A 25373-nucleotide genomic window follows, 5' to 3' on the forward strand; every position below is an offset into this window, starting at 1 on the left:
GTCCTTCAGAAGCCATCTTGCTGTCAGACCAGAAGATGGTATCAGGAAAGATAAGTTGCATTTTCAGAAATTTAAGGAACTACTATTAACTTGTCAGTTAAAAAAAATGCAAGAAAAAGAAACAGGATATAGTACAAATTAATTATGACAAATCTTTGGCGTGATAAGAGGTTGTTACGTACTGTAAAGTGTCACATTAGACCTAGTGATACGATAGGCTTGATTATGTTATGCAAACTGATGTGGCAAATAAGCCCAACACTCTTGGTTAGTGAGGAAAAAAAAAAGAATCATAGTAGTGTTCTACTGATACCTTGTCCAGGCTGGCTCTGATTAATATGAAGCTAACACAGAACAGCAATATAGCTTGTGTGTATTGCTTATGTCCTCTGCCAAGAAGAGAGCAGTAGAGAACAGACAGGAGAGAACAAGCCTATCAAGATAAATGAAGTTTGTGAGTGACAGATTTTTAACCATTTGGAATAGGGAAAGCTGAACAGGAAATAGCAAAGATGATCCAGAACTGGTCTATTTTTATACACATCTGCAGTAGTTCCTTGGAGATGCTCTCATGAGCACAGCTACCTCGTAAGTGATTCTCTGATTTTAATCCATTGATTTGGGCGCATGAAAGACAGACAACAGCTCCTCTAATTGTGGCTGTTCTGCATGTCCTTAGCAATGGGTACTGGGTAGAGTCTTATCTGTCAGCAGTGCTCTATTGCATTTACCATTGTTCTAGCTTCTCAATCTTGTTCAACATGAATGAAAGGCATTTGCTCTGCTAAAGCTGAGTGATCATCAGAAAGAGAGACGAGATTCCTTTCCAAGCTGAGTTCTGGAAGTTAAAGGACAGATTAATGTGGATATGACAGCAATTATAGTGATGAGCCGAGTGATTCATTTACGAAGAAAATTAAAACCTTTGGTAAGGAATTGCCTGCTGTCCTTTTGCAATGTAATTCACAGTTTCTCAAGTGTGTTAGAAGACTTATTTACCTCTTCCGAGTATTCAGAATATATGTGAGATGTGCCTTCTAAACTGCTACGTGACAGAGACATCATTCTTTATCGTGCCACTTACCTCACCTTCATTTGCTTTCAACTTCAAAGGTGGCAATGTTATACAAAAAAGTATCTTGCTGCCTGATTTTTTGTCTCTCTACCTACTAAAACTTGTTCTTCTATTAAGACCTCTGAGCTGCAAACTGTTCAATTCATGTTTATATCAAGATTTAGTTTCAGAAAGATTTAGGGTTAGGATTCAATCCAAGTCTTTCAAGAAACTTGATTCAGGAGTCAATGTGGCTTCAGCCTTTTCAGGACTACATTTTTCACAAAGGAGAATACTGGCTGCTTCCTTTTAAAACACAGCACTTTTTTTAGTATCCTAATAAGTATGAGAGTGATCTAAAAAGGTAAGGTTCAGGTTCCTATTTCCTCAGCATGCAGTGAGTCACATCACTCCAGGAGTGAGATGTCTCATTTTTCATGAGCATTTAACCATGCCAAAAGTGAAATTAAATGATCATGTGATCCTTCCTGTAGTAAATCTGCCTGTATTTTAGACCTGCCATGCAATAGTTTTATGTTTTCCAAATGTTCTGATGTTACAGAAAAGCAATGGTTATCATTATGCCCTTCATTCAGTATCTCTTTTCCAAGCTGTAAAGTACTCATTCAATTTTTCCTCCTAGGGAAACCTATCTCCACCTTTAATCATCCTTAATTAATTGAGGACAGCAAAGGTGCTTCCCCTCATTCTCCCTCTATCCTGGACAGGGAACATGTATGACCTGATTTCCCTGCCCTCCCTACCCCACATACCTATGTGCTTGAATGCCAGTCTGCCATCCAGACTCCAGGAGTCTCCCTGCTCTGAGAGGACAAATGAACTATAGTGCCCTAGGTATGCTGGACTGAGTCCAGAAAGCAGCTGCTGTCTCTCCTGCTTTGTCTAAGTTACCAAATAGCAGAGAGAGGTCTTGGGAAACAGTCATGTGGCTAACTCAAGGGCTAGGCATTACCCAGTTACTCACCTGTCTCCTTTCACTGCTTGGTGCCAGTGGAAAAATCATCTGACTTGGGCATTGCTTCATACCTACAGCAGCACCATGAAGAACAGAGGCAAAGGACTAAGGCATGCATGGTGCATAGGTCAATGTCAGGATGAATGACTTAAAGTTCCTTCTGGTAACGATAAAAAGGCCCCTGGGACAGATCTTTTCTACAGGAGTAACTGATTCCATACACAATGCTGATGGTCTGGGCCAGCCTGAAAACAACAAATGCGCCATCTCAAACATAGTAAGAAAAACTTCAAAGTTGGCTTGAAGTTATGTCAGATCTGGCAAAGCCCATTCATCCATGTTTTGTGCTTAATATGGACTATGCTTCATACGCACTAACACCTCCTAATGTCTTGAGTTAGTAATCGTTAAACAAATCTATTACAAAAAATTGGTTAGAAAAATGTACTAAAAAGAGCCAAATGAAAGATACACTTGCCAAAGAATTCTAATGAAGAATTCTAATGCAAGTATTTGCTTTTTTTTTCTTTTTTGAGGTTGAAAAAAAAAAAAAGCTACTAAAAGTCACCAAATATTATGACAAGTCTGTATTTTCTTGTGAAGACTCTTCTCATGTGACTGACTAAAGGAAGGGCATTGCAAGTCTTCTGTATAGAAACAGTAAACTTCAGAAATATGGAGCAGATTTTAGAAAACTACTAGTTTCATTAGTGACGATAAATATTTTATAAAATTGGTAGGAAGTGTCAAAACACTTTCTAAATTAACAGCATGTTGTTCACTTTGTACATTTGCTGTGCTTCGTTGCCAATGTATATACAAAAACATTTGTAAATAATTAAATCACAAATTATTCCTGTTAAAACAAACTTTAACCTTATATTAATCAGATCTTCAATAGTATATTGATGTTTCAAAACAATGCAGTGGGAAAAAGTGAGTTTATTTTAATTTCCAGTAATTTAATATAGTAAATTTCCTATACAAACTTTTAAAGCGTTCATCTACATAACTTCTTTTTAATTACATATCATTGCTTTCATAAGTTAGTTTATTCGCACAAAATAGTGTGCAGATCACTTCTTACAGCAATGTGACTTGAGATGACATACGGAATCAAAGAAGAAAAACTCTACCATGCATGTTTTAAAACATAAATTAAAAAAAATTACTCAGACTTGTCATTTTCTACAAAGAAAATAACCCACTAGACTGAACAGTGAATAATTTATCTGGAAATTGATATTGAACATGTGTTATTGGAATATTGTCATACAGAAGGCCTACATACCTAGCAGTAGCAGAGAATACAATGAGATAACTTTTCTAGAAGTGGGGGTTTTATGCCCCTCTTTCATGAAGCTTCTTAATATATGCTATCAAATTCAGTCTTTCTATTCACTAGAATTAAAGACGGCTATTATCTCTCACGAAAGTAATAAAGGATGTGCATGCAGATTAAAAAAGAGGATCATTACAGTACAGACCAGCAAATGCGAAATGAGCATGCAATATACTCTTGTATTGTAAATATATTGTATTGTACAGTCCTTGATCCCAAAGTGCTGCCAAATATGGGCTACTACAAGTAAACCATTGCTTCTATACATTGAAAAGTAAATGTTACAAAAAAAAAAAATTTTTTTTTTCCTGACTGCTGTGCTGAGAGTTATTTACTGATAAATACTGGAGTACAGAGTGGTGCATCAGTAGGCATTATGCAGAACTTGGAAATCAAAGGTTTGGTTACCTACCTAATGCAAAGCAATCGGAAAGCAGAAGTGGTATTGGAAAGCAGTCAACATCTTTCAGTGTCAATACACAGAAAATCTGAGCTGAGGAGTCAAACAGTGTTGGGGTGATATTTGCAGAAGTGACTGACACTTTGGTTCATGCAAAGATGCACACTTAAATCTATTTTATTTTAGAATCATCCCTAGCTAGGTGATATGATGCCCTACAATTGCAAAAAAGGCTCCTGTGGACTAGCAATTTCATGTACAGATTCACTTTTCAGATACAACAATTATTCCTTGAGTATTTATTGTCTATATGTATTTTGTTATACTGGATATAAACTTACAACCTCTGAAATACTGCAGACCTAATTTTCTTAATGTGCTATTGCATTCTGCACAGAACAGTTTTGGTTTAATTAATGTATTTAAAAAAATATTTAAGCATAGATCCATTAACAGGCTTTTTCTGCTAACATTTGCTCCAAACAAGCTGAAAAATGATGTTGTCACTAACTAAAATACAGTTAGTTCTACTCAATTTCACTATAGATATTTACCAACTAAATGTGTAATGGTGTATGATTTTTGGATTTTTGTTGTCTTTTTTTTACAGGATGAGAATATAATGCGATCCATGCAGCTGTTTGAAAATGTGATTTAATGAAGACATTAGGTCTACAAAAAATGGACAAATATGAGCTATTCTGCAACATCACCTAAAAGACAGATTTCCCACTTTATCTTAAATAAAATTACTCAGCTTTACACTGAGACAAGTATTATGCAAATATTTTTTTAATTATAAAATTTTCCCCATAAGAACTTTCTAAAATATACAATTTAGCACTTCAACAGTGGCTACTTAGTTAACAAGATTGTTCTGAAAAGTCAAGTTTTTACTCCAAACCCAAACAAACTTGACATTATGCAGCTTTATTGTCATTCCAACCCCTAGATAAAATAGATACCATCACAAGGAGATTAAATAAATACTCTTAGTTTTGCTACTCATTTGTACTGGATTAAGCTCCAGGTGTTTGAGTGTATTTCTTAAATCTAAGCTTCTAATTTATACAGAGGCATTACTATCTATTTTCTTTTCACACTTGTATGGCGTAGTCCTCATTTTTTTAATAATACTTTGAGTTAAAGTGCTATAATCAATGTGCAATGCACATCTTGCTGCAATTGCCTTCCACCTTTGCTTTTCTCTTCCAAAAAAATCCCCAAACCTAACAAAATAGGTAACTTGAGAGGACAAACTTATATAGAACAAAAAAAGAAATTGTTTATAGGTAGATTTACTCCCTAACAAATACGAGTAAGCTTCTATCAATCACACTTACCTAGTAAATCTACATTTAATTTATCATGACATGAATATCAGAAGTCCTACATACCGTATTTCTAATTCCTCTTGAATGTGTCTGCAAAGTTCTTTGCTTAAAATTAAGGCTTCCAACTTTGAGTTTTTCATGAAGAAACCTTGACTGGATCCTAACACTGTTTTCACGAGTATGTGTATTTCTGCCTTTAAGAAAAAGGCATGAACTTCTTTTGAAATTTCCATCCCACTTTGGTGCTCTGAATGAATATTACTATGTAGTAACACCTACTGATAATGACTGCTAGACAGGCTAACATGTCTTTCAGCTTTTTGTAATATCTTTAATTATAAGACAGAATCAGGAAAAAATTGGAAACTTCAGCTCTATAATGTCATCTATGCGTGATAACTGTATTAAATTTTTTAGGATCATTGCTTCATTAAGATTGGAGCTACCTTAATTGTGAACCTAGAAAGACTTTTCTAAAAATGTATGTACCTAAAATATAATATTGCCCCCCCCATCCATGTAATTTTTGAGATATATTGTCCACAGTTTATGCCAGTACTTCAAAATAGGTGAAATGCTATCAGAGATAGGCCAATCTTCATTGCAACATTGCTGCAGAAAGGAGATTAACGAAGTAGAAAGAATGTTGCAAGCATTCTTTGGCAAAAATAAATCAGGTATCTATTCTGGTGTAGAGATGGGATGTTAGAAGCATGTTGAAAGCTGCTCTGCTATCACCAGTGTAGGATAAGAGTAGTACAATACATGTACACCTGAAATCTGCTGTAGCGTGTTTGTGTAAACTAAATGTGCACATTTTGTAAAAAAAAAAATAATAAAATAAAGTAAACATGAAGAAAAACAAGCATCATGATTGATCTTTTAAGTTGTTAAACAAATACGTGTATTTCTTGAAATTAAACATTTTTGCTAACAAAATTATTTTTTAAAAAATATTAAATACATAGATCTTGACTTAGCACAGTTCTGATCTCAGCAGAGATCTCAGCACAGTTCTGAAGTAAATTTAATTTAGCCAAGCAGTGGTAATTTTCAAAAAATTCTGAAATAGCTTTCACATGACAGACTTTTTTAATACCCTACGCAACAGAATCTTCTGATGACAAAAAAAAAAAAAACAAACCCCACAACAACTCCTTCCAACAACTTTAAATTCCCAAATTGAATTTTCCTCAGGGGAAAAAGTTACATGGCAAATTTTGTTACTTCAGTCAGCTCTCCCTCACAGAGTAACTCTGATACCCATAACAACAGGAACCCTGAACAGTATTTATTACAAGACCTTTTAGGAATTATTTTGTAATCAAGTTCAAATACGTTCATGGACAAACGCTGTACCCTACAAGGCTTGACAGCCAGGTAAGCTAGCTTCTGTGATCATTTTATTGTCTTTAACACCTATTTTTATCATAGCTTCCACATACAGAAGTTTATTAGCTTGTTCAGAGCTGAATTCACAAAATAGTCCCAAGCATATCTGCGGCATTACAGAACTCAATGCAGAGGGAGCACGGTGTAAATACTCCAAAGTTGCCCCCTACATCTAACACATATTCAGTGGCCCAAAGCTAACCGGAACTAATTACCTGAGCAAAACCTAGGCTGTGGCTCTATGCAGCAACCTGATGCCTTTGCACTGTATTCTCCAGAGCCTCTCTAGCTTCTCAAAACAATGTGCTGAGAATGCACTGTGCAAGCTCAGTTGTGCACCATATGCTACCTATTTAGCACATTCAAGCTAACTCTCAAGAAGTCTAGATGAGTTCTCATAGTTCTACATCGATACCCAGTAAGCCCTGATGGACCCAAACTGCATCCATCTGTGACTGTGGCACAAATGAAGTTACGTGTTTCAAAAGCAGGTATACATATGTAATATAACACCAAGTTAGTTACTATTTAAATATTTAACTACAGCCAAATTACTTTGCATCACACAAATGTACAAAACATATTAAGCACTGTAGATCAATTAAAGGAAATTGTACTTTACAACAAAATAAGAAATGCTCTGCTTTTGAAATAACAGCCAGTTAGTCAATATCATTGTAAGCACAATGCATATGCAAATAACAGCCGATACAGAGAGATTTATGTTAAACAATCTTCCATAATTACATATTCACAAACTGATAGGACTTTTCCTACTCTCCATCATAATGAAGAATTGTGATTATTTTCAGAGAAAAGATCATACCACATATAATGTCAGTGATGTTCGCAGGCAGTTTCTTTCCAAATTTCACCTTACAGTACAAATTACTACAGTTTTCTTGTTCATGAGGAGATAGAACAATAGGTTGGAATTTTAGATTTGATGATAACCACAGTTGCCTGTTGAGGAAAATAAAACAAATTTAAACAAAATAAGGAGCACTAGCACTACATATGAGAGTATTCATATAGTCTCTATAAATTGCATAATTCACAACTTTTACTTAGTTATCTTTGTTATTAGCAAACAGCAGACAACTGAAAAGTTAATATATGCTGAGAAATTTACTGTCAAAAGGGTTGAAAATGATTAACTGAAAAAATGGAGCATTGTGATACCTAATGACAGAAAGTAACCACCTATGAGAAGATATATGTAAATTCATATCTAAAACTGAATATAATTATAGACATGAAATAACAAGGATTTTTAAATAGAGAAGTGAAATTCTGGGAGGGACTTCCAATAAAAGTAAGAATCATATACATTATAACTCATTTAGAACAGAAATTTGATAAATTCATTAATTAGATTATATAATATTGCTTGTAATCACAATTTGGGAGTTTCCAGTTTTTTGCCTTATCTTATTAGAGAATTTTTAAAAGACACACAGGAAGACCTACTCACGAAACCGGTAAAACTACAAGAAACTGGGGGATAGAGAGAAGAATTAGAAGTTAATGATTCACTGGATTAGTTACCTTATCTAGGCCTAAATTTTCAGAACATCAAGATGAGATGTAGTTTTCCTTTTCTTGTCTCACTATATATAAATAAAAGCTTTCGTGCTTATTTATTTGTCTTTATGCTTTTCAGGTCTGTAACACAAACAGTGCTACTGTTCTTAAATTAATATGAAAGAAAAAAAAAGCGCCTACTGATTAAGGCACACAAGCTCAGAACTGATAGACCTACATTTATGGTCCCTACTCTTTAGGTTATTCCTATACTTTACAGACGACCATTTAATATAATACATGCAATTCTTCACAGGGTCAAGAAAGTAAATATTTTCTCTTCTAGCTGAATAGCCAAGCCAATACTCTCTCACTTTTTCTTTTCTCTTCCTTTCTGTGCAATGTACAGTACAATGGAAAATGTCAACAGAATGTTCAGCAGCTGAATACTCTGCCATCTATTCCTTAAACCATTTCTTTTTATTTACAGCAATTGCAGATCTAACCTCTGGGTTAACCAGGGAGGGCTGGAATGTGAGTATCTGATTTCTTCAGTAAGTGATCTAAACACTAAGCTGTTAGTGGGAATGGACAGGCATCATCAATAACACCAACAAGGACCTTTTAACAAGAGTAAATCCTGTTGAGGAATATTTAGGCTCAGAAGAAGGAATACAAAGCCTGCATCCTAGGCATATTGAAGCAAGACAAATATTCAGCCTGAGTCAGGTGTCAATACTCTAGAAGGGGCCAGAAGCTATTTACTATTTGACATTTGGTAAATTCCTGGATCACTCTTCATGGGCAGCAATCCTACCCTCTGGTCTGTACAAGAAGCTCACATGATTTACTCAGCACAAGCATCTACTTTCTAAGTGCTGCAATGCCCAATTTGGAGTAAGGACTTACTTATATTAGGCATCCTGGATCTTACCCTGTGTAACTAACCCATTCATCACATCAGTTCAAACACCAGGAAAAAAAATAAAATAGATTTTCTAGAGAAATGGAGAATTTTCAAGAAAGAACAGTGGGTATCTCATTTAACCACTAAGTCTGCATAAGCTTCACAGCTAGGACGATAAAATGATCCAAGCAAATATGATGGGTAGGGATTCACAAGATTTCTCCTGAATGAGTCTTGGTGTGCTGTGCTGTAAGAGTCCAGCCATGCAGCTTCTTATGTAGGTATGGAACTCCTGTAATATTTTACTGAGACATCGCCCTGTATTTCCTTCTCAGTGATTAAAACAATGGAGAATACAAATGAAGAGTGGGAGATAAAAAAATAGGAGACAACAAAACCTAAATGGCAGAACATGGATCACCTAGAGTAATGTCATTAAGATAAATGACATTGAATGTCATTTCTATTGTTACTCAATACATCAAACAGACTAAAATAACTATTTTACTATTGACTGGAATACAACTCTGCTGATTGTCACAGTACAAAATCCTGTGTTTTATGCAGTTTTCAGAATGAGATTCTTAATCTGAAAACCAGAGATGGAAGTTGATTTGGGAAAGTTGTATTCAAATGTGCCGATTACAGAAAAATCATGTGGTCTACTCACCTTTCCACCATATTGCTCCAACTTTTGCAAAGCAACAGTAATTTTTTCTTTAAATTTCTTGTCCATTAATCTCCTTGAAAGCTATCAGAAAGTAAAATAAACAGGTTTGTTGCACAATATAGTACAATACATGCAAAGAGATCAATATTATTACTTTATTTCATAGAATCATAGAATCTTTGAGTTTGGAAAAGACCTCCAAGATCATCAAGTCCAACCATCAACCTAACAACACCATGTCTACTAAACCATGTCCCAAAGTGCCACGTCTACATGCTCTTTGAACACTTCCAAAGGATGGTGACTCCACCACTTCCTTGGGCAGCCTGTTCTAGTGCCTGACCACTCTTTCAGTTAAGTGTTTCCTAATATCCAACCTAAACCTGCCCTGCCGCAACTTGAGGCCATTTCCTCTTGTCCTATTACAAGTTATTTGGGAGAAGAGACCAACACCTACCTCCCTACAACCTCCTCCTTTCAGGTAGTTGTAGAGAGCAAAATCATCTTATCTTGGGAAAATTAAAGCCAAAAAGAAACATCACCTTATAGCTTGTAACTGATGACAAAGTATGGAACTCAGTAAAGGCAAAAGCAATAAAATGTTAACCAATGAGAAACTTAAATTGAAAAAAAGTTCAACTGCTAGCCAAAAAAAAATACTTATTTTAATTTTTTTTCTTTTAGCAAACAAATCTTAAAGCTGTATGAACCTTAAAAAAAAAGTCATTTTTAAAGTGCTGTGCACATGAAAAATTAAAACATTTTTCACATGCACTGAAAGAGATTTATTATAGTGGAAATACTTTTAAAAAAACCCAAAACTGTAATTTCTCTCTTCTGCATTGGGTGTCTGAAACATCTTTTTATTTTGCTGTAAAAGTGCGCTTTGGAAGCAGGCTAAATGAAACCATAAAAAGCCTGTCCAACAGAGGAAGGATGTCTGCAGAAGGACTCAGTATAAAAATACTTTCCACAATCCCACTCTTAGTTTATTTAATGAAAATTTCTTTGTGCAAAATTCCCATCTGAAAGAAGTGGGAATATTTGCTTATATTAATGTATTGAAACTTTCATAGATTTTTAAAAAATATTCACACTTAAAATGCAAAACTAATTTTGCATTAAAAACTTAATTTTGCAATAAACATAAACATCTCTTCAAAACACAGTCTCTATTTCACCTCAGTCTTTAAGTTGGATCTTTTTTAAATAGTAGAGACAGTACTTCCATTATTCTCCAATTTACGTTAACAACAGTTTTTGGACCTTGCTAGACCTTTATAAGTCACAAGATTATTAAAGAATGATGGACTTGCACAGAGGAATATATGAAGTAATGCTTTTCATGGAACTGCTGAGTCCTCCACTGTATTTGTGCAGATATTATAGTAAGCATCTCACCAAAAGTACCGTAAAAACACAGATTATTTTTTTACTACAGCATTAAAAACTTACATTTGTGAGCAGATGTTTAAGATAATCATTAAGAGATGGGCCAACAACAGCACTCAGTTGAACTAGAGCATCCAATCCTCTTCCAAATACTTCATCATCCGAGTGGGCCTTCAGAGAAGGAAAAAAGAAAACCCTATCAGTAATATTCAGATAAATGCACAAGTTCTTCAAAACTGCAGTCTGTAAATTAAGATTCTACATAGTATTTTTAAAACATAAAAATACTGTGCAACTGCTAATCGTTATGTTACAAGTTTAGAAACACAAGTGCAATATGACTGAATGTTACTATCTAGAGGTAACACTTAAAAACAGAAGCATATTTTTTAAAGTAGAAAACAAAAGCATCCATAAAATGTCAGTGAAACTTCTGCATTTCTTTGGAAACAAGTAAACGAATAATTTCTTACTGATGAAATAAAAAATTCAGCAGGCAAAACAGTTTACTACACCAACAATTCTAACGCTTCACAGCATATTAGAAAGAATCCCTCAAATGGGGATGTGCTGAAACTGGGAGACAGCATTTTAGTTACACATATAAGGAATTCAGAATAATTTCTATGTAATTCATAACAATAATTGTCTTTGTTCGAGAAACACACTTGGACTTTCTAGCTCAATTAATTTAGTCCCCTGCAAGCTACTGCTTTGTCACCTGCCAGCAATTATCAGGCTCTTATCTACTTCTAGGGTGCTTTGTCATCTTTATTGCTCCCATGGGAGGCTTCTTCTAAACCTGAATTCTCTAATGGTTTAGTTATCTCACTTTTCCTTTAGCAGTGAAATTGATTAATGACATTTTATTTTGGTTTTGTACTGATACTGACCTTTATTTAAACAGTTATTTTTCCACTCTGACATTTGGGTCCTGAACGTTTTTTTTTTTTTAACTAGAAGTCATCAACTGCTTGTTGTAGTAGAATTATACCAAAACTTTATACCAAACTTCATACCAAAACAGTGCAATAATGAAAATTATCAGATGAGTAACAGTAATTGGCAGAACAGAGAAGAATAACTCTTCTAATTTTGTCTTCCAAACTAAACCAAAGATACTGATAACACACAATTCTGATCTTCTATTACACCTCTGATCTGAGATCACAAAGAATTTTCAAACTTTCAGCCATGTCTATAGAAGCAGAATTGAAACATGGCTAGATTAAAGGACAGCAGGCAGCTGAACTATAAAAGGGCTCTGAAAGATACAAAAAAAAGATCCAGAAGAGATTACCTTCAAGGCCAATACTTTACCTTATTTTATTTTCTGAATGAGTAGAAAAGTTAAAAAAGAATTAAAAATGAAGAATATGACCTCCATAGTTTTAACTGTGTTCTTCCCTTTTCCTCATTGGTATATTCTGTTTTATCTTTGTAGCATGTTCTGAATTTTTAAATGGAACAGGTAAGTATTTATTCTTGTATCTCCATTTTACTTCACCTCAATATTTTTTTTGCATGTTATTATGTGGATATATAAACCCACAACTAATACATATCTTTATTTCTGCTCATATTCAGTTCTTTAATAGAACATTGCCACAGAATTTGCCCATAGCTACTGTCATACAGCTGGATGAGGAGTAACCCATCTGAATTCACAGTTAAAGACATATTTATCTAATAAAACCAAGGCAGGGTTAACATGAGAAAAAAGAAACTATTCCTAAACCCTCAAATCCCAAAACAGATGCTCATGTAATAGATTTATCACATTAATATTTTCTATGTAGTCCTCACCAGCACAAGGAAAAAAAAAGAAAAAAAAAAAAAAGTCAAACCCATTAAAAATCTCAGCATGAAGAGTAAGACATACCAATGCAGCCTTTAACGCTGGAACTAGACGAGGCAACAAGGGAATTGCTTTTTCAGTAGCACCTTCAACCATAAGTAATTCTTTAAAACCCTCCTTTGAAACAAATGTATAGGGGTGTTTTGTCTCTCTTAGACCCTGTTGCAAATGTAAAACATGTTTGTTTAATAGTTAGCCTTCTTTTAAATAAAAATACATTTTAAAAGTTCCACAAAGCAGCAAGATAACGTTTAGATTTTGTTACATCAGTTCAAAACATAAAATACACTAACTCCACCATGTGGAGCCCTTGAGTACAACTCTGCTTACAGAATATTCTTACTCTTTTTTTTTTTTTTTTTTTTGAGCACTGAATATTAAAACTCATATTGTGAATACTATCAAATCAATCAATATTTGTACTTCATTACCTTTAATCTAACTACCCAAGATATTTTTTCAACAAGACCATGAACAAGAACGGGCTGTATTTGTAAATGGTTTTCGTACCCTGAAGGAAAAAAAAATAGGTGAACTATGGAAGAAAAGATACCTCCCATCACACACACCCTCCTACAACACCAAAAATTTGTAGATGGTACAAATATGCACTTCTAGTGAAGATGTGATGATTGGCAGAACTCAAAGATTTAAAGCCCCATGGTTGAAGTCTTTCGTCTTTCCATAACAGGAGGTCTAAGTTACTTTAGGAATTGACAGCTTTGCTTAATCTTAAAAAAAAAAAAAAAAAAAAAAAAAAAAAAAAAGACACTCCCAGAGTATGCACTTTATTCCATCTGCCACACTTGACTCAACATTTATTTACACTCCTGAAACATATTTGGTGACAAATGTCACAGATGATGCTGAGAAAACAGAAGCCTAAACATATACTATTTTTCTTCCACTTTTTTTACAGGATCCTATTATTTCCATTGTTTTAGTTCAATCTATTGAGGAGAGCACTCTCACTTCAATAGTGTGTTGCATTTCTGTAGGCAGGCTACAGTGGCGGCTTCTGAGAGAAGCTGATAGAAGTTTCCACTTTACCCAGTGGATCTGGCCAGCTCCTGGGCGAACCAGCCACTGGCCAAGCCAATTGGTGACAGTGATAACAACTTTGTAATAACATATTTAGGAACAGGAAAATAAAACAGAAGTGTGGGCAAAGAGGGGGAGGCATGAGCCTTGTGGGCCTCATCCTCTGGCCTCCTGCTGGGTGGCTGTCTGGGCCCAACTTGGCCCAAATGGCTTTGGCCAGCCAAGAGAACTAAAGCGAGGAGATGTGAAAAGAACATGAGAGGGGCCTGACTGAGCCTGCTTGTGAAGAATTTCTTGCAAGAGGAGTGGCTGCAGACACCAAGGTCAGTGAAGAAGGAGCGGGAGGAGTAATGCTGCTCCTGGCCAAGATTCCCCTGCAGCCTGTGGTGCAGCCCATGGTGCAGCAGGCTGTCCCCCTGCAGCCCATGGAGGCCCATGGAGGAGCAGAGATCCACCTGCAGCCCATAGAGGACCCCATGCCGGGGCAGGTGGATGCCTGAAGGAGGCTGTGGCCCATGGAGGACCTGTGCTTGGACAGCCTGTTCCTGAGGTACTGCACCCTATGGAAAAGGACTCACGCTGGAGCACTTTCTGGAGGACTGTAGCCCATGGGAGGGAACCCACCCTGGAGCAGGGGAGGAATGTGAGGAGTTCTTCCCTAAGGAGGAAGGAGCAGCAAAAAATAACATGTGATGAACTGACCGCAACCCCCATTCCCTATTCCTCCTGTGCCGCTTGGGGGAGGAGGTGGAGATAGTCCACCTCCGGGAAGAGGGAAGGAGTGGGAGGAGGGTGTTCTTAAGACCTGGTTTTGTCTCTCATTATCATTCTTCAGTTTTATTGTTAACAAATTGAATTAGTTTTCCCCACATTGAGTTTGTTTTGCTTGTCACAGTAACTGTTGAATGATCTCTCACTGTCCTTATCTCGAACCTTGAGCCTGTTGTTATATTGTCTCTCCTCTATTCCCTCCAAGGCAACTGCGTAGCTTGGTCCTGAGCAGGGCTAAACCACGACAAATAGGTAGGCTTTATACACAAAAAGAATAAAAACATTTTTTTGACAAAAGAACCTGCAAAGCCACAAAGGGATTGAAGTATTTGATTCAATAGTTGGGAATCTGAGATTCAGTCTTGTATTTGGCCAGTATCTTGAAGATGAAATAGCTCTACCTACCTCTCCCAGACCGCTCTAACCAAAGAACTACAAATGGCAATGTTCTTAACTGTCTTCGTTCATATAAGAGCCTCATAATTTTTTTTTTTTTTCATATTTCCCTAGTAGGTGAGTCTAAGTTAGCTTGTTACAAAATGCCATGTGCAATTAGGAAATCCTGTATGCCTAACTTGGCAAGAAAATAGAGTTTACCTCTGCCAGTGTTACAAGAAGAGGATCAAAGGGAACAGATTCAGGAAGGCATTCCCATTGCAGTCTGTGCTTTACTGAGCCATGCACTAACCTATGTAAAAAATAAAGTTTTAACAAAATAGCATATCATAATATATCATTTATTGCCAACACTATTCACTTTAAATGTATTACCAATTGGTTTGCAATATTACCATAATGTTATATACACAATTTCAATACTTACTGCTCTCCTTTGTGAAATGTATAATGATATTTAACAATTTAATTATTATAATTCCCAAATATGGCAGCTTTCAAAATTCTGCTCCTAATCACATAAAAATCAGAAAATAAAGTTATAAAAATTATAGATGCCTCTCGTACCGACACAGAAGATGCTTCCTTTGCAAAGTTACTTATTTTGATAAATCAAGAAACATTTTCCTCAAGTAACACCTGGTAGGGGAAATCAGTTGAAACAGAATGAAAATTATACTGAAATTCATCAGTTACTCCTAAGATACGGATATAAATTAAATATTAATGATTATTTTATACACGTATATACATGTACTTAAATTTTTGTTAAGTCATTCTGCATTCACTTGACAAAACACTTATTGTCTAGGTAAATATATAATATACAAAAGTAACTTAAAATACCAGAAACTGTTACTTACAAATAGTTTTGTTAATATCTGATATTGCTGACAACTTCAGAATTAGAATATTCAAGAAAATGTTCTCATGCTACTTATTTCAGACCAAAAAAAAAAAAGACTGCAAGATGTCTACTTACTAAAATGGCACTAATTGTATTACCTTTGTTAGTAGGGAGAAGTAAACACCATTACATGAATAAATTACCTTCTTTCATGAAAGAGGCTTAGCAAAACAAATCTGCAAATACCTAGCTATTCTTTAAAACTGCAGCTTCAGTATTAACACAGCATAAAAAAAAAGAAGCAAAAGAAGACAATTTCAAATACATGGCAATTGCTTTCTGCTTTGAAAAGAGTAAAGTATCAGAAATCTTTTCAGAAATGAAAGGAATCAAACAGCCTAACTAAAAGATCAAACATCAATAGATGTCTTTTAATCTCCATAATTCTGCCTAACCATAATATATTTAGCAAAAAAAAAGCAGAAAAAAACAACACACCTGCATGGAATGCCACCTTTAGCGTATATGGCAGCAAATGCAGAAGGTGGTCGAGAATGAGCACCAAACTGTGAGGACCGAAAAAAAAAAAAAAAAGGATTATTTATTCATAACAGTAATGTTTGATAACTATTTTGAATCTGTTAAAACTGCAGTTTACCAAAAAAGGAAATTAGTTATACAATTCTAAAAGTAATTTAAAAACCCCCAAAACTGCAGCTATAGGACGGAAAACATATATTTGGTACATTCATCAGAAAATTGCTTTTCAGAATTGTCTGGCTAGGGAGTTGTAAAAATGAATAAATAATACAGAATTAGTGCTCTCCTCCAGGAATACCCTTAATTTTATATTTTCTTTTGCAAATCTTAACACTGAAGTCTTATGGGATCTCTTCTTAACAGCCTAAGGACCTCTCACTTTCCTGATGCTCTTATTGTTGTTATATTGGTAACATGCAGAAGGCAGATTTACTCTAATTCCATCTTGATCTGAGTATAGACAAATTTATAAGGTGGCAAGGTGTGGGAGAAACACCATATGTTGGGCAAGATGGTATGAGAGCACTGGAAATCAGCAGGGATGTACATACTGGTGAGAATCTTGGGAGGACTCACTGGAGAAGCAAACTGGGACCTTCATCAGATGAAAGCCTGCACAAAGTTCTTTTTTATCATATATATGCTTCTTATGCATGTGAACTATGATATTTATTAGCATGATCATTCAAGGCTACTTCCCAGGTTAAATATCTTATCACAAAGCACATAGTAGGAAATACCATAAAATCTTAATTTTTATATTTTGAGTGTTTGAATCTACATTAACATTGTTAAACTTGTGTGCATGATTTGAAAACTTCTTGGCTTAATTAAGTCATTGTACTACTTGCAAAAAGCTTTAAAGGAAAATAATGCTCCCATGAAAGCATTCAGCTTGTGTTTACAGCAAATTAGTACTTCACCAAAGTACTCCCACATTTAGTTTGTTTTCCAAAAAGTCTGTGACATTACTAATTGTTTGGCTGATATGGCCCAGTGGTGAGCTTTAATTGACCCACTCAAAGCTAGTTTTCCAGGCACAGGACTTCCATGAAATAACAGCTCCTTTCATCAGTCTTCTCCTGAGAGCCCAAATTCTTCCAGATTTCATACTCTCAGTACTTGGGAGTTTCAGTAACGCTCACCAGCAACTAATTTGTTAGATTTTACGAGGTCTAGATGATCTTCAAGGTACCACCTGATTCTTGGTTTAATTGCATAACTGATAGCAGTTCCTCTAAACATGCAGGTGCCAAAATTTATAACCATGCCAAAAAGACCTCACCAACCATTTTTAACTCTTAGCTCAAAATCTCTTTTTAGGGCAAAAGTACATGGAAAATAAAAGAGTAACCCTCGAAGCCACAATTGTACCAAAACTCCATTTTTTTAAATTAAAAAAAAAAGTAATAAACATGCTATGCCTCAGAGATTTGAGCTTAGAAATTAGGGAATATATGATTAATAGAAAAGTTTAGTTTAAATTTACAAAACAGGACCAGAAGCAGCATGTCCTGCAAGTATTTTATAAAGAAAGGGAAGTTCTTCCAAGAAGAGATGTGTATTAAACAAACAAACAAACAGAAAACCCACCACCTATACATACCGGATCAATAGTTTTAGGATTCATCTTGTCACTAGGCTTTGGCTGTGGCTTAATTGCAGGTTCTGGAGAACATGGCAAAGTAGATGTCTTGCTTTTCTGTACTGCAGTCTTTGGCTTTATTTGGATGCCTGATGACATTTTAGAACATTACATCCTAGAACAGAAAAAGATTAAAAACATAAAATAGTTTTCATTGCTACATGACAGAATATCAAGAGTTTGGACCCCAGGTCCAAAGACCGACATTGAACAATCAGTCAAGAAAATCTGAGTAAGTGTGTCAGAAAACAAACGCTCATTCTTATATATCCAAAGCAGCGCACAGGATAATTTTGACAGTCTCATGACTCCATCTTTCAAATGCACATGTCCTAATCCCGCACTGCTCCCCTTTACTTCTGCATTTTGAGACCTGCAGCAAAAGTGAAATTAGCTACAGTCTGCCTTTAGGGTAGCCTACAGAAATCCAAGCAACATCACAGTGCTTAGCAGAACAGCCCAGAGTGAAACAGGCTGGTTGGGTACAGTTACAGCAGAAGACAGCAACAATTTGAGGAATGGCCAGGATGAAGGAACGAACAGAAGAGCAAGTAGATTCAGGACACAAAAACCAAAGCAGAATGAATAAGAGAAGAGAACAGAAATGTAAAGCAGCAAAGAAAGAACACTGAAAATGAATTCCAATTCCAGTACGAAGAGTGAAAGTATTTTGTTAAAAAGAATGCAAAAACAATTTTCTGCATACATACTTAAATATAGATTTAGGTACACATATCTTCTAAATGTTAATGCACCAGCTACACGTGTTACTATATATGTATGCAATTGGGTTAAAATGCCCCTAATAAAAAGAATAGTCTACAGCCTATTTAACAGACCAAGTCTGACATTATGATGAATAATATAAATTATTCCTAGGAATAATTCCAGGTTTTCAAAGAATCATAGAATCATGCCATGCAGAGATACCTGGACAAGCTTGAGAAGTGGGTCGATGCAAACCTCATGAGGTTCAATAAGACCAAGTGCAAAGTCCTGCACCTGGGTCCAGGCAACCCCCAGTATCAACATAGGCTGGGGGATGAAGGGATTGAGAGTAGCCCTGCCAAGAAAGACTGGAGGGTACTGGTGGATGAAAAGTTGGACATGAGCCATCAATGTGCAATTGCAGCCCAGAAGGCCAACCATATCCTGGGCTGCATCAAAAGAAGTGGCCAGTAGGTTGAGGGAGGTGATTCTCCCCCTCTACTCTGCTCTGGTGAGACCCCACCTGCAGTAGTGTGTCCAGCTCTGGAGCCCCCAACATAAGAAGGACATGGACCTGTTGGAGCGAGTCCACAGGAGGGCCATAAAGATGATCAGAGGGCTGGAGCACCTCTCCTGTGAGGACAGGCTGAGAGAGTTCAGCCTGGCAAAGAGAAGGCTCTGGGGAGACCTTCCAGTACTTAAAGGGGACCTATAAGAAAGATGGGGACAGACTTTTTAACAGGGCCTGTAGCAATAGGACAAGGGGTAATAGTTTTAAACTAAAAAAGGGTAGATTTAGACTAGACATAAAGAAAAAAATGTTTACGATGAGAGTGGTGAAGCACTGGAACAGGTTGCCCAGAGAGGTGGTAGATGCCTCATCCCTGGAGACCTTCAAGGTCCGGCTGGATGGGGCTCTGAACAACCTGATCTAGTTGAAGATGTCCCTGATCACTGCAGGGGGAGGTTGGACTAGATGAATTTTAAAGGTCCCTTCCAACCCAAACCATTCTATGATTCTACGATTAGGTTGGAAAAGACCTTTAAGATCATCAAGTTCAACCATAAATCTAATACTGCCAAGTCCACCACTAAACCATGTCCCTAAGTGCCACATCTACACACCTTTTAAATACCTCCAGGGATGGTGACTCAACCACTTCCCTGGGCAGCCTGTTCCAATGCTTGATAACCCTTTCAATAAAGAAATATTTCCTAATATCCAATCTAAACCTCCCCTGGTGCAACTTGAGGCTGTTTCCTCTCGTCCTATCACTTCTTACCTGGGAAAAGAGACCAATACCCACCTTGCTACAACCTCCATTCAGGTAGTTGTAGAGAGAGATAAAGTCTCCCCTCAGCCTCCTTTTCTCTGGTTAAACAATCTCAGTTTTCCCAGCTGCTCCTCATAAGACTTGTGCTCTAGACCCTTCACCAGCTCACTACCCTTCTTTGGACATGCTCCAGCACCTTAATGTCTTTCTTGTAGTGAGGGCCCCAAAACTGGACACAATATTCAAGGTGCAGCCTCACCAATGCTGAGTACAGGGGGATGATAACTTCACTACTCCTGCTGGCCACACTGTTCCTGATACAAGCCAGGATGTTGTTGGCCTTCTTGGCCACCTGGGCACACTGCTGTCTCATGTTCAGCCGGCTGTCTACCAGCACCCTCAGGTCGCTTTCCACCAGGCAGCTTTCCAGCCACTCTTCCCCAAGCCTGTAGCATTCATGGGGTTGTTGTGACCCAAGTGTGGGACCCAGCACTTGGCCTTGTTAAACCTCATGCAATTGGCCTCGGCCTATCGATCCAGCCTGTCCAGATCCCTCTGTAGAGCCTTCCCACCCTCAAGCAGAACAACGCTCCCACCCAAGCCATGAGCAGCCAGTTTCTCCAGGAGAATGCTGTGGGAAATTATGTCAAAGGCCTTACTAAAGTCTAGGTAGACAACATCCACAGCCTTTCCCTCATGCACTAAGCAGGTCACCTTGTCATAGAGGGAGATCAGGGTAGTCAAGCAGGACTTGGCTTTCATAAACCCACACTGACTGGGCCTCATAATCTGGTTGTCCTGTATGTGCCGCATGATGACACTCAAGATGATCTGCCCCATAACCTTGCCCCACACCGAGATCAGACTGACAGGACTGTAGTTCCCCAGATTCTCCTTCCTGCCCTTCTTGTAGATGGGCGTCACATTTGCTAAGCTCCAGTCAACTGAGACCTCTCCAGTTAGCCAGGACTGCCGGTAAATGATGGCTTGGTGAACACTTCCACTAGCTCCCTCAGTAGTTAACATTTCAAATGTTAATAAAATTATAAAGTGTGATGATTTTAGTTTGGAATATTATCAATGTTCAGTAATTTATGCTATGGTGTACTCCAGATAACGGAGAAAATAATTTAGTAAATAAGAAATTACATTCCTTTAGTAAACAAGAATTGACACTATATAATAATGAAAATAATAGGAAGCCAATTAAATAATACACATAAACAAACATTGCCAGGGTGCTTGATATCCAGCCATCACTTTCTGCAAGTTGATGACACCATTTTGTCAACAACATGATTAAATTCCAAATACTGAGATCAGGATAAAGTAGAGATGCAGACTTCTTTTGCCACATTACTTCCACTCCTTCAGCTCTATAAGACACCTGCCCTAATCTCTGCCAGAATCTTGTACTTGCAGTCCTTGTTTAGCTTGGTTGTTCTAGTTCTTCTCTTCAAATAGAACTTCCAGTCAGGAACTTTTGTCATTATCTAAATTACTAAATCTTTAGGATTATTTCTGCTTCTAGTAAGAAGTGATAAGGCCCCAGTACTTGTGTTTTACTAAATGTTGAGAAACAACATATTGTAATGATTACCAAATTAGCTAAAATAAACACACAAAGCAAAACTAAAATTGAAATTTTAAATCAATACTTCTTGACTGATTATTTAATCAGAACTAGTTATTCAAATGAGTCCACCCACTGTACATCTTGGATTTCTCTTTCTCCTCATTTTCAGAATATGGCCTGTCTCCAGTGACAGTCTTTTAAAAAGAAGAACTAACATACCACAATTAGACAATTAAATGTCGCTTCAGAACACACAAAAACTTAAATTACACTTACGGGAGCTATTGTGTTTGTAAAATGCAAATTATTAAATCAGAAATAATTTGAAGCCCTAGAAGACAAACAATAACATACTTACTGATTTTGTAAGTGCCAGCTTATTATCACAAAACTCTAATCACATTAGAGTTAGAAAACACATTTCTAACTATCAGAAAAATAAGAATAAAAATGGTTTTATACTATAAAAACACCAGATAAGTTCTTGACATTAGCATTATACATCACAAAATAGTGCTATCAGTGTCAATCTTTGAAATGTACAATTGCTCGTAATGGGAATAGTCATCTTGCTAATAACACCACAAATATTTTTCTCAGAAAAATATTCTGAAGTATTTCAGGTATATTCAGATTATTTTCTCTTCCAGGAAGTAACCAAGATACATGCCAAGGATTTTACTAAGTTTTTAACTAACAACAATATCTAGACGTGTTTGAAAAGCCATGGCTTGTACCATCAGAGAAACTAAAAAAATAAAAAGCGTGACCACCGGCAGGAACAGTATTAGCCCTCTGGGACAAAAATAAAGATAGGAGCTAAGGACAGCAATAACGGTTTTGTAAAAACACCACTGAAGTGACACGCCTAGGTACTGTCAGAGGAGAAGGTGACGGAGAGTGGAAACCCGATGTTTCATAAGGAAGTCTCAGTCTTCAGAGCAAGATGAAAGGTCTTGTGTAGTCAAAAGCTGGGAGTCACACACATTTGTAAAGAGATCAGACAGCAAAAGTACAGTTATGAATCAAACAAGTGACATACAAGGCTTGATACAGAAGTGAACCATCCTACTGGCAGATGACAGACTTCAAGCAAAGGACAGAAATCCTTAAACAGAAATAGGAAAGGCCCCTTTAAAAGACATCTTTCAAAGGAGGAAAAGCGCAGCCTGGAGTTTGGTTTCTGGAAGTCACATAAGAAAGGTGGAACGAAAGTAAGTAGGATTTTAAAGGCGAGGCTGCTCCCTTACCCTGGTGAGTGTCAGCTCTCCCGAAGCACAGCTAGAGTAAGGAGGAGAACAGGGGCACCAAGTACCGTAACCGCTCAGAAGCTCAAACAGCCAAGCTCTGGCAAGTTACCGCAGCCCCACCCTCACGAACACCGTGAGCCCCATCGAGACGACGAGGAAGAACACGCACGCCCCTCCTGGGGCCCCTTCTCCACAGCTCCCACTCCCTCGCGCGAAACCCAGATGAAGGCGGCCAGAGGGGAGAGTTGGGCCGCTGGGGAGCGGTATCCCCTCTTCTTACGGGTCCTTAGGGAAGGGGGTGGGAGGGTCGCACAGTGCCCCGGGGGCTCGCTGCGGGACTGCGCCGCTGCCCGGTGACGACAGACAGAGTCTGGCCCGGCCCGGCCGCACCGACAACCCCTGACCTGGCGGGCGGGCACCTCGGCGCCCAGCGACGCTTCCTGCCGGTTGCCAGGGAAACTACGGGACGCCGAGAGGCCAATCTTCCGCGGCTGTCCGAGCAGGGGGCGGGAGCATGCGCGGTGGGAGGCGGCGTCCGTTAGCAGTGCCGGCGGAGCGGACGTGGCGGTAACTGTGGTGTCGCCTCGGGCGTTGTGCTGGAGGCTGTGCTGGCGGGTCTGCTGGGCCAGCGGGCCGGGGAGCTGAGGCACCGTCCTCAGTGCTTCTAAGGAAAGAGCCAAAATTAGATTAAAAGGCTGGGTTGTTTTTTTTTTTTCAACCGACCTTGTATGTCTGTGATTAGAATGGCGATGGTTAAATTTTCAGGTGACATTGCCACTCATTTTTATCCACTTTCTTAATAGTGTCCCAAGGAAAACAGGATATGGAAGATACTGTGCTTTTATTTTCACATGATGAAAGTTTGGCTTTCAAGGATGGGGCCACATTCCCATTTGTGATCATTTTTGTTCCAAACACAATGATAGTTAATTTTTACTTTCATTTTTCAGATAACCCACTCATACCATACGGAAATCTCTGTCGCAAATACAGTGTTTATCACTTGAACATGATAAAAGACTTCCTGGGTAAAAGGGTACTTTTTTTTTCTTTTTCCCTCTGTGGACCCTATTAATTATCAGTGTACTTTCTTGCTTTCTTTAAGAGATGTGTTCTTTCATGCAATCAACAATAAATCAAGCAAGGTGTGTTCTCTTGGTTTGCTTAAATGGTCTAGAATGCAATCTTTCCACAGTCACATTCTTTCTCACTTCTGTAATTTATAACAAGTAACTGAATGGGACTTTAAAAGTGGATAAGAGAGGCTATTCTGTTGGGTTTCTGCAAAAAAAAAAAAAAAAAAAAAAAAAAAACAAACCAAAAAACAAACCAAAAAAACCTCAAGGAAAATGCACTGACAGTGTTGAAAAGTAGTTGTCGACTATTTGAAAATTACCATCGGCATTAGATTTTGGCCAGTGCTGGCATTTCATAATTAGTTTTATCCAACATAAATAGTTTGTATCTGCCAATAACGGGAAGTCAAAGGTGAGGACGTTTGCAGAGTTAAAATAAGGCTGCATAACTGAATGCCTTTTAAATTCATTAGAGCAAGAGACCTTCTGGAAATACAGAAGGAAGAAGTTATTAAAATAATGCTGGAGAAGGGTAGATTTCTATTTTATTTCTAAGTGTTTTAACTAAATCAAACAGACATTAATAGTACTTTCACAACATTGTTTTACTGGTCCACAATGCTGAAGGCAATAGAGGAATGGATGCCTTTTTATCCATAAATTTTACAGGCTGGTAAACGATCTCAGAAGTATCCAATATTTGTAAAGCAGACCATGCAAGTCTTTGAAAATCACACTACAAAATGCAAACCAGCATGCTTATCTTCATGAGAAAACAGAACTGCTTTTCTGAGCAAGGTTTGGTTTTAGTTCAGTGTTCTAGTGTCATTTTATACATATAGCTGCTATACTTGCTCTGTGAGTACAGAACAGACTACAATTACATTCAAGCGTGGAAGACACTAGTCATACAATTCCTAAGTCAGTAGGAGGTATGAACTGCTGTGTTGCATGAACAAAATACCACTGATCAGCTCTGTGGAGTCAGCAGCTCCCACTGAGTTCTTGGAGCCACAGAAATTACTGGGTTATAAAAGGACAAGTAAGACTCCAGTCTCTGTGCAAGAGCAGGGCTTAGTTCAGAGCTCAATCAGTTTCCTGAAAAATGCAAAATAAAGGAGTGTTATGGTATGGTAGTGTGTGTGGTACCACAGGGAGTCCTGCTGTACTTTGAATGCTGAATGTACAGACTGCACTGCTCGCCTTGTGTGAAATCAGAGTCTGAGAGATACTTACTGAATTGTGGATGCCTGATAGACGTGTGTCCCTCCATTTCATCTCTTGGGACATTTCGTCTCTTGAACTGGGACAAATCACTACATCTGGCTCTCAGGGAATTGCCTTCATCCAAGGCTTTTTCAGGCATGGGGTCCTACGCAGGGATGCTGGCCTGGCTTTAG

General features: G+C 37.5%; 2 protein-coding genes across 12 annotated transcripts in view; one reads left to right on the forward strand and one right to left on the reverse strand.

Annotated features, from left to right (window-relative positions):
- The window catches only part of KCNIP4 (potassium voltage-gated channel interacting protein 4), a 457716-nt gene extending 453133 nt beyond the window's left edge, over nt 1–4583 (forward strand). For all 10 annotated transcript variants that reach the window (XM_086746789.1, XM_086746795.1, XM_086746791.1 and 7 more), the window contains one exon: nt 4383–4583. In XM_086746789.1, the coding sequence (XP_086602915.1) occupies nt 4383–4430 (48 nt within the window). In that variant the 3' untranslated portion in view covers nt 4431–4583. The remainder of the gene's footprint in view (nt 1–4382) is intronic.
- On the reverse strand, nt 4408–23384 carry PACRGL (parkin coregulated like). Of its 2 annotated transcripts, none has more exons than XM_086746801.1 (8): nt 23302–23384; nt 18051–18204; nt 16403–16470; nt 15259–15349; nt 12874–13008; nt 11055–11162; nt 9600–9680; nt 4408–7461 (listed from the first exon to the last, which is right to left on the reverse strand). In XM_086746801.1, exons 2-8 carry the CDS (start codon nt 18186–18188, stop codon nt 7405–7407), a joined length of 678 nt encoding a protein of 225 aa, XP_086602927.1. In that variant the 5' UTR covers nt 18189–18204; nt 23302–23384; the 3' UTR covers nt 4408–7404. The 2 variants fall into 2 exon arrangements, with proteins under 2 accessions (XP_086602927.1, XP_086602926.1); XM_086746800.1 differs by lacking the exon at nt 23302–23384 and adding an exon at nt 22898–23270.
- Nucleotides 23385–25373: the final 1989 nt, after the last annotated feature.

The sequence above is a fragment of the Chlamydotis macqueenii genome, chromosome 4, assembly GCF_036417535.1.
Source record: "Chlamydotis macqueenii isolate bChlMac1 chromosome 4, bChlMac1.mat, whole genome shotgun sequence".
Lineage (NCBI taxonomy): Eukaryota > Metazoa > Chordata > Aves > Otidiformes > Otididae > Chlamydotis > Chlamydotis macqueenii.

What these genes read in the sequence shown, in the direction of transcription:
- PACRGL (XM_086746801.1), bottom strand. Translation starts at nt 18,188, where the DNA reads ATGTCATCAGGCATCCAAATAAAGCCAAAGACTGCAGTACAGAAAAGC. An exon ending in TTAAACATCTGCTCACAAAT is followed by an intron (nt 9,681 to 11,054) that starts GTAAGTTTTTAA and finishes ACTTTCTGATAG; the next exon opens with CTTTCAAGGAGATTAATGGA. An exon ending in TGGAGCAATATGGTGGAAAG is followed by an intron (nt 7,462 to 9,599) that starts GTGAGTAGACCA and finishes TTTCCTCAACAG; the next exon opens with GCAACTGTGGTTATCATCAA.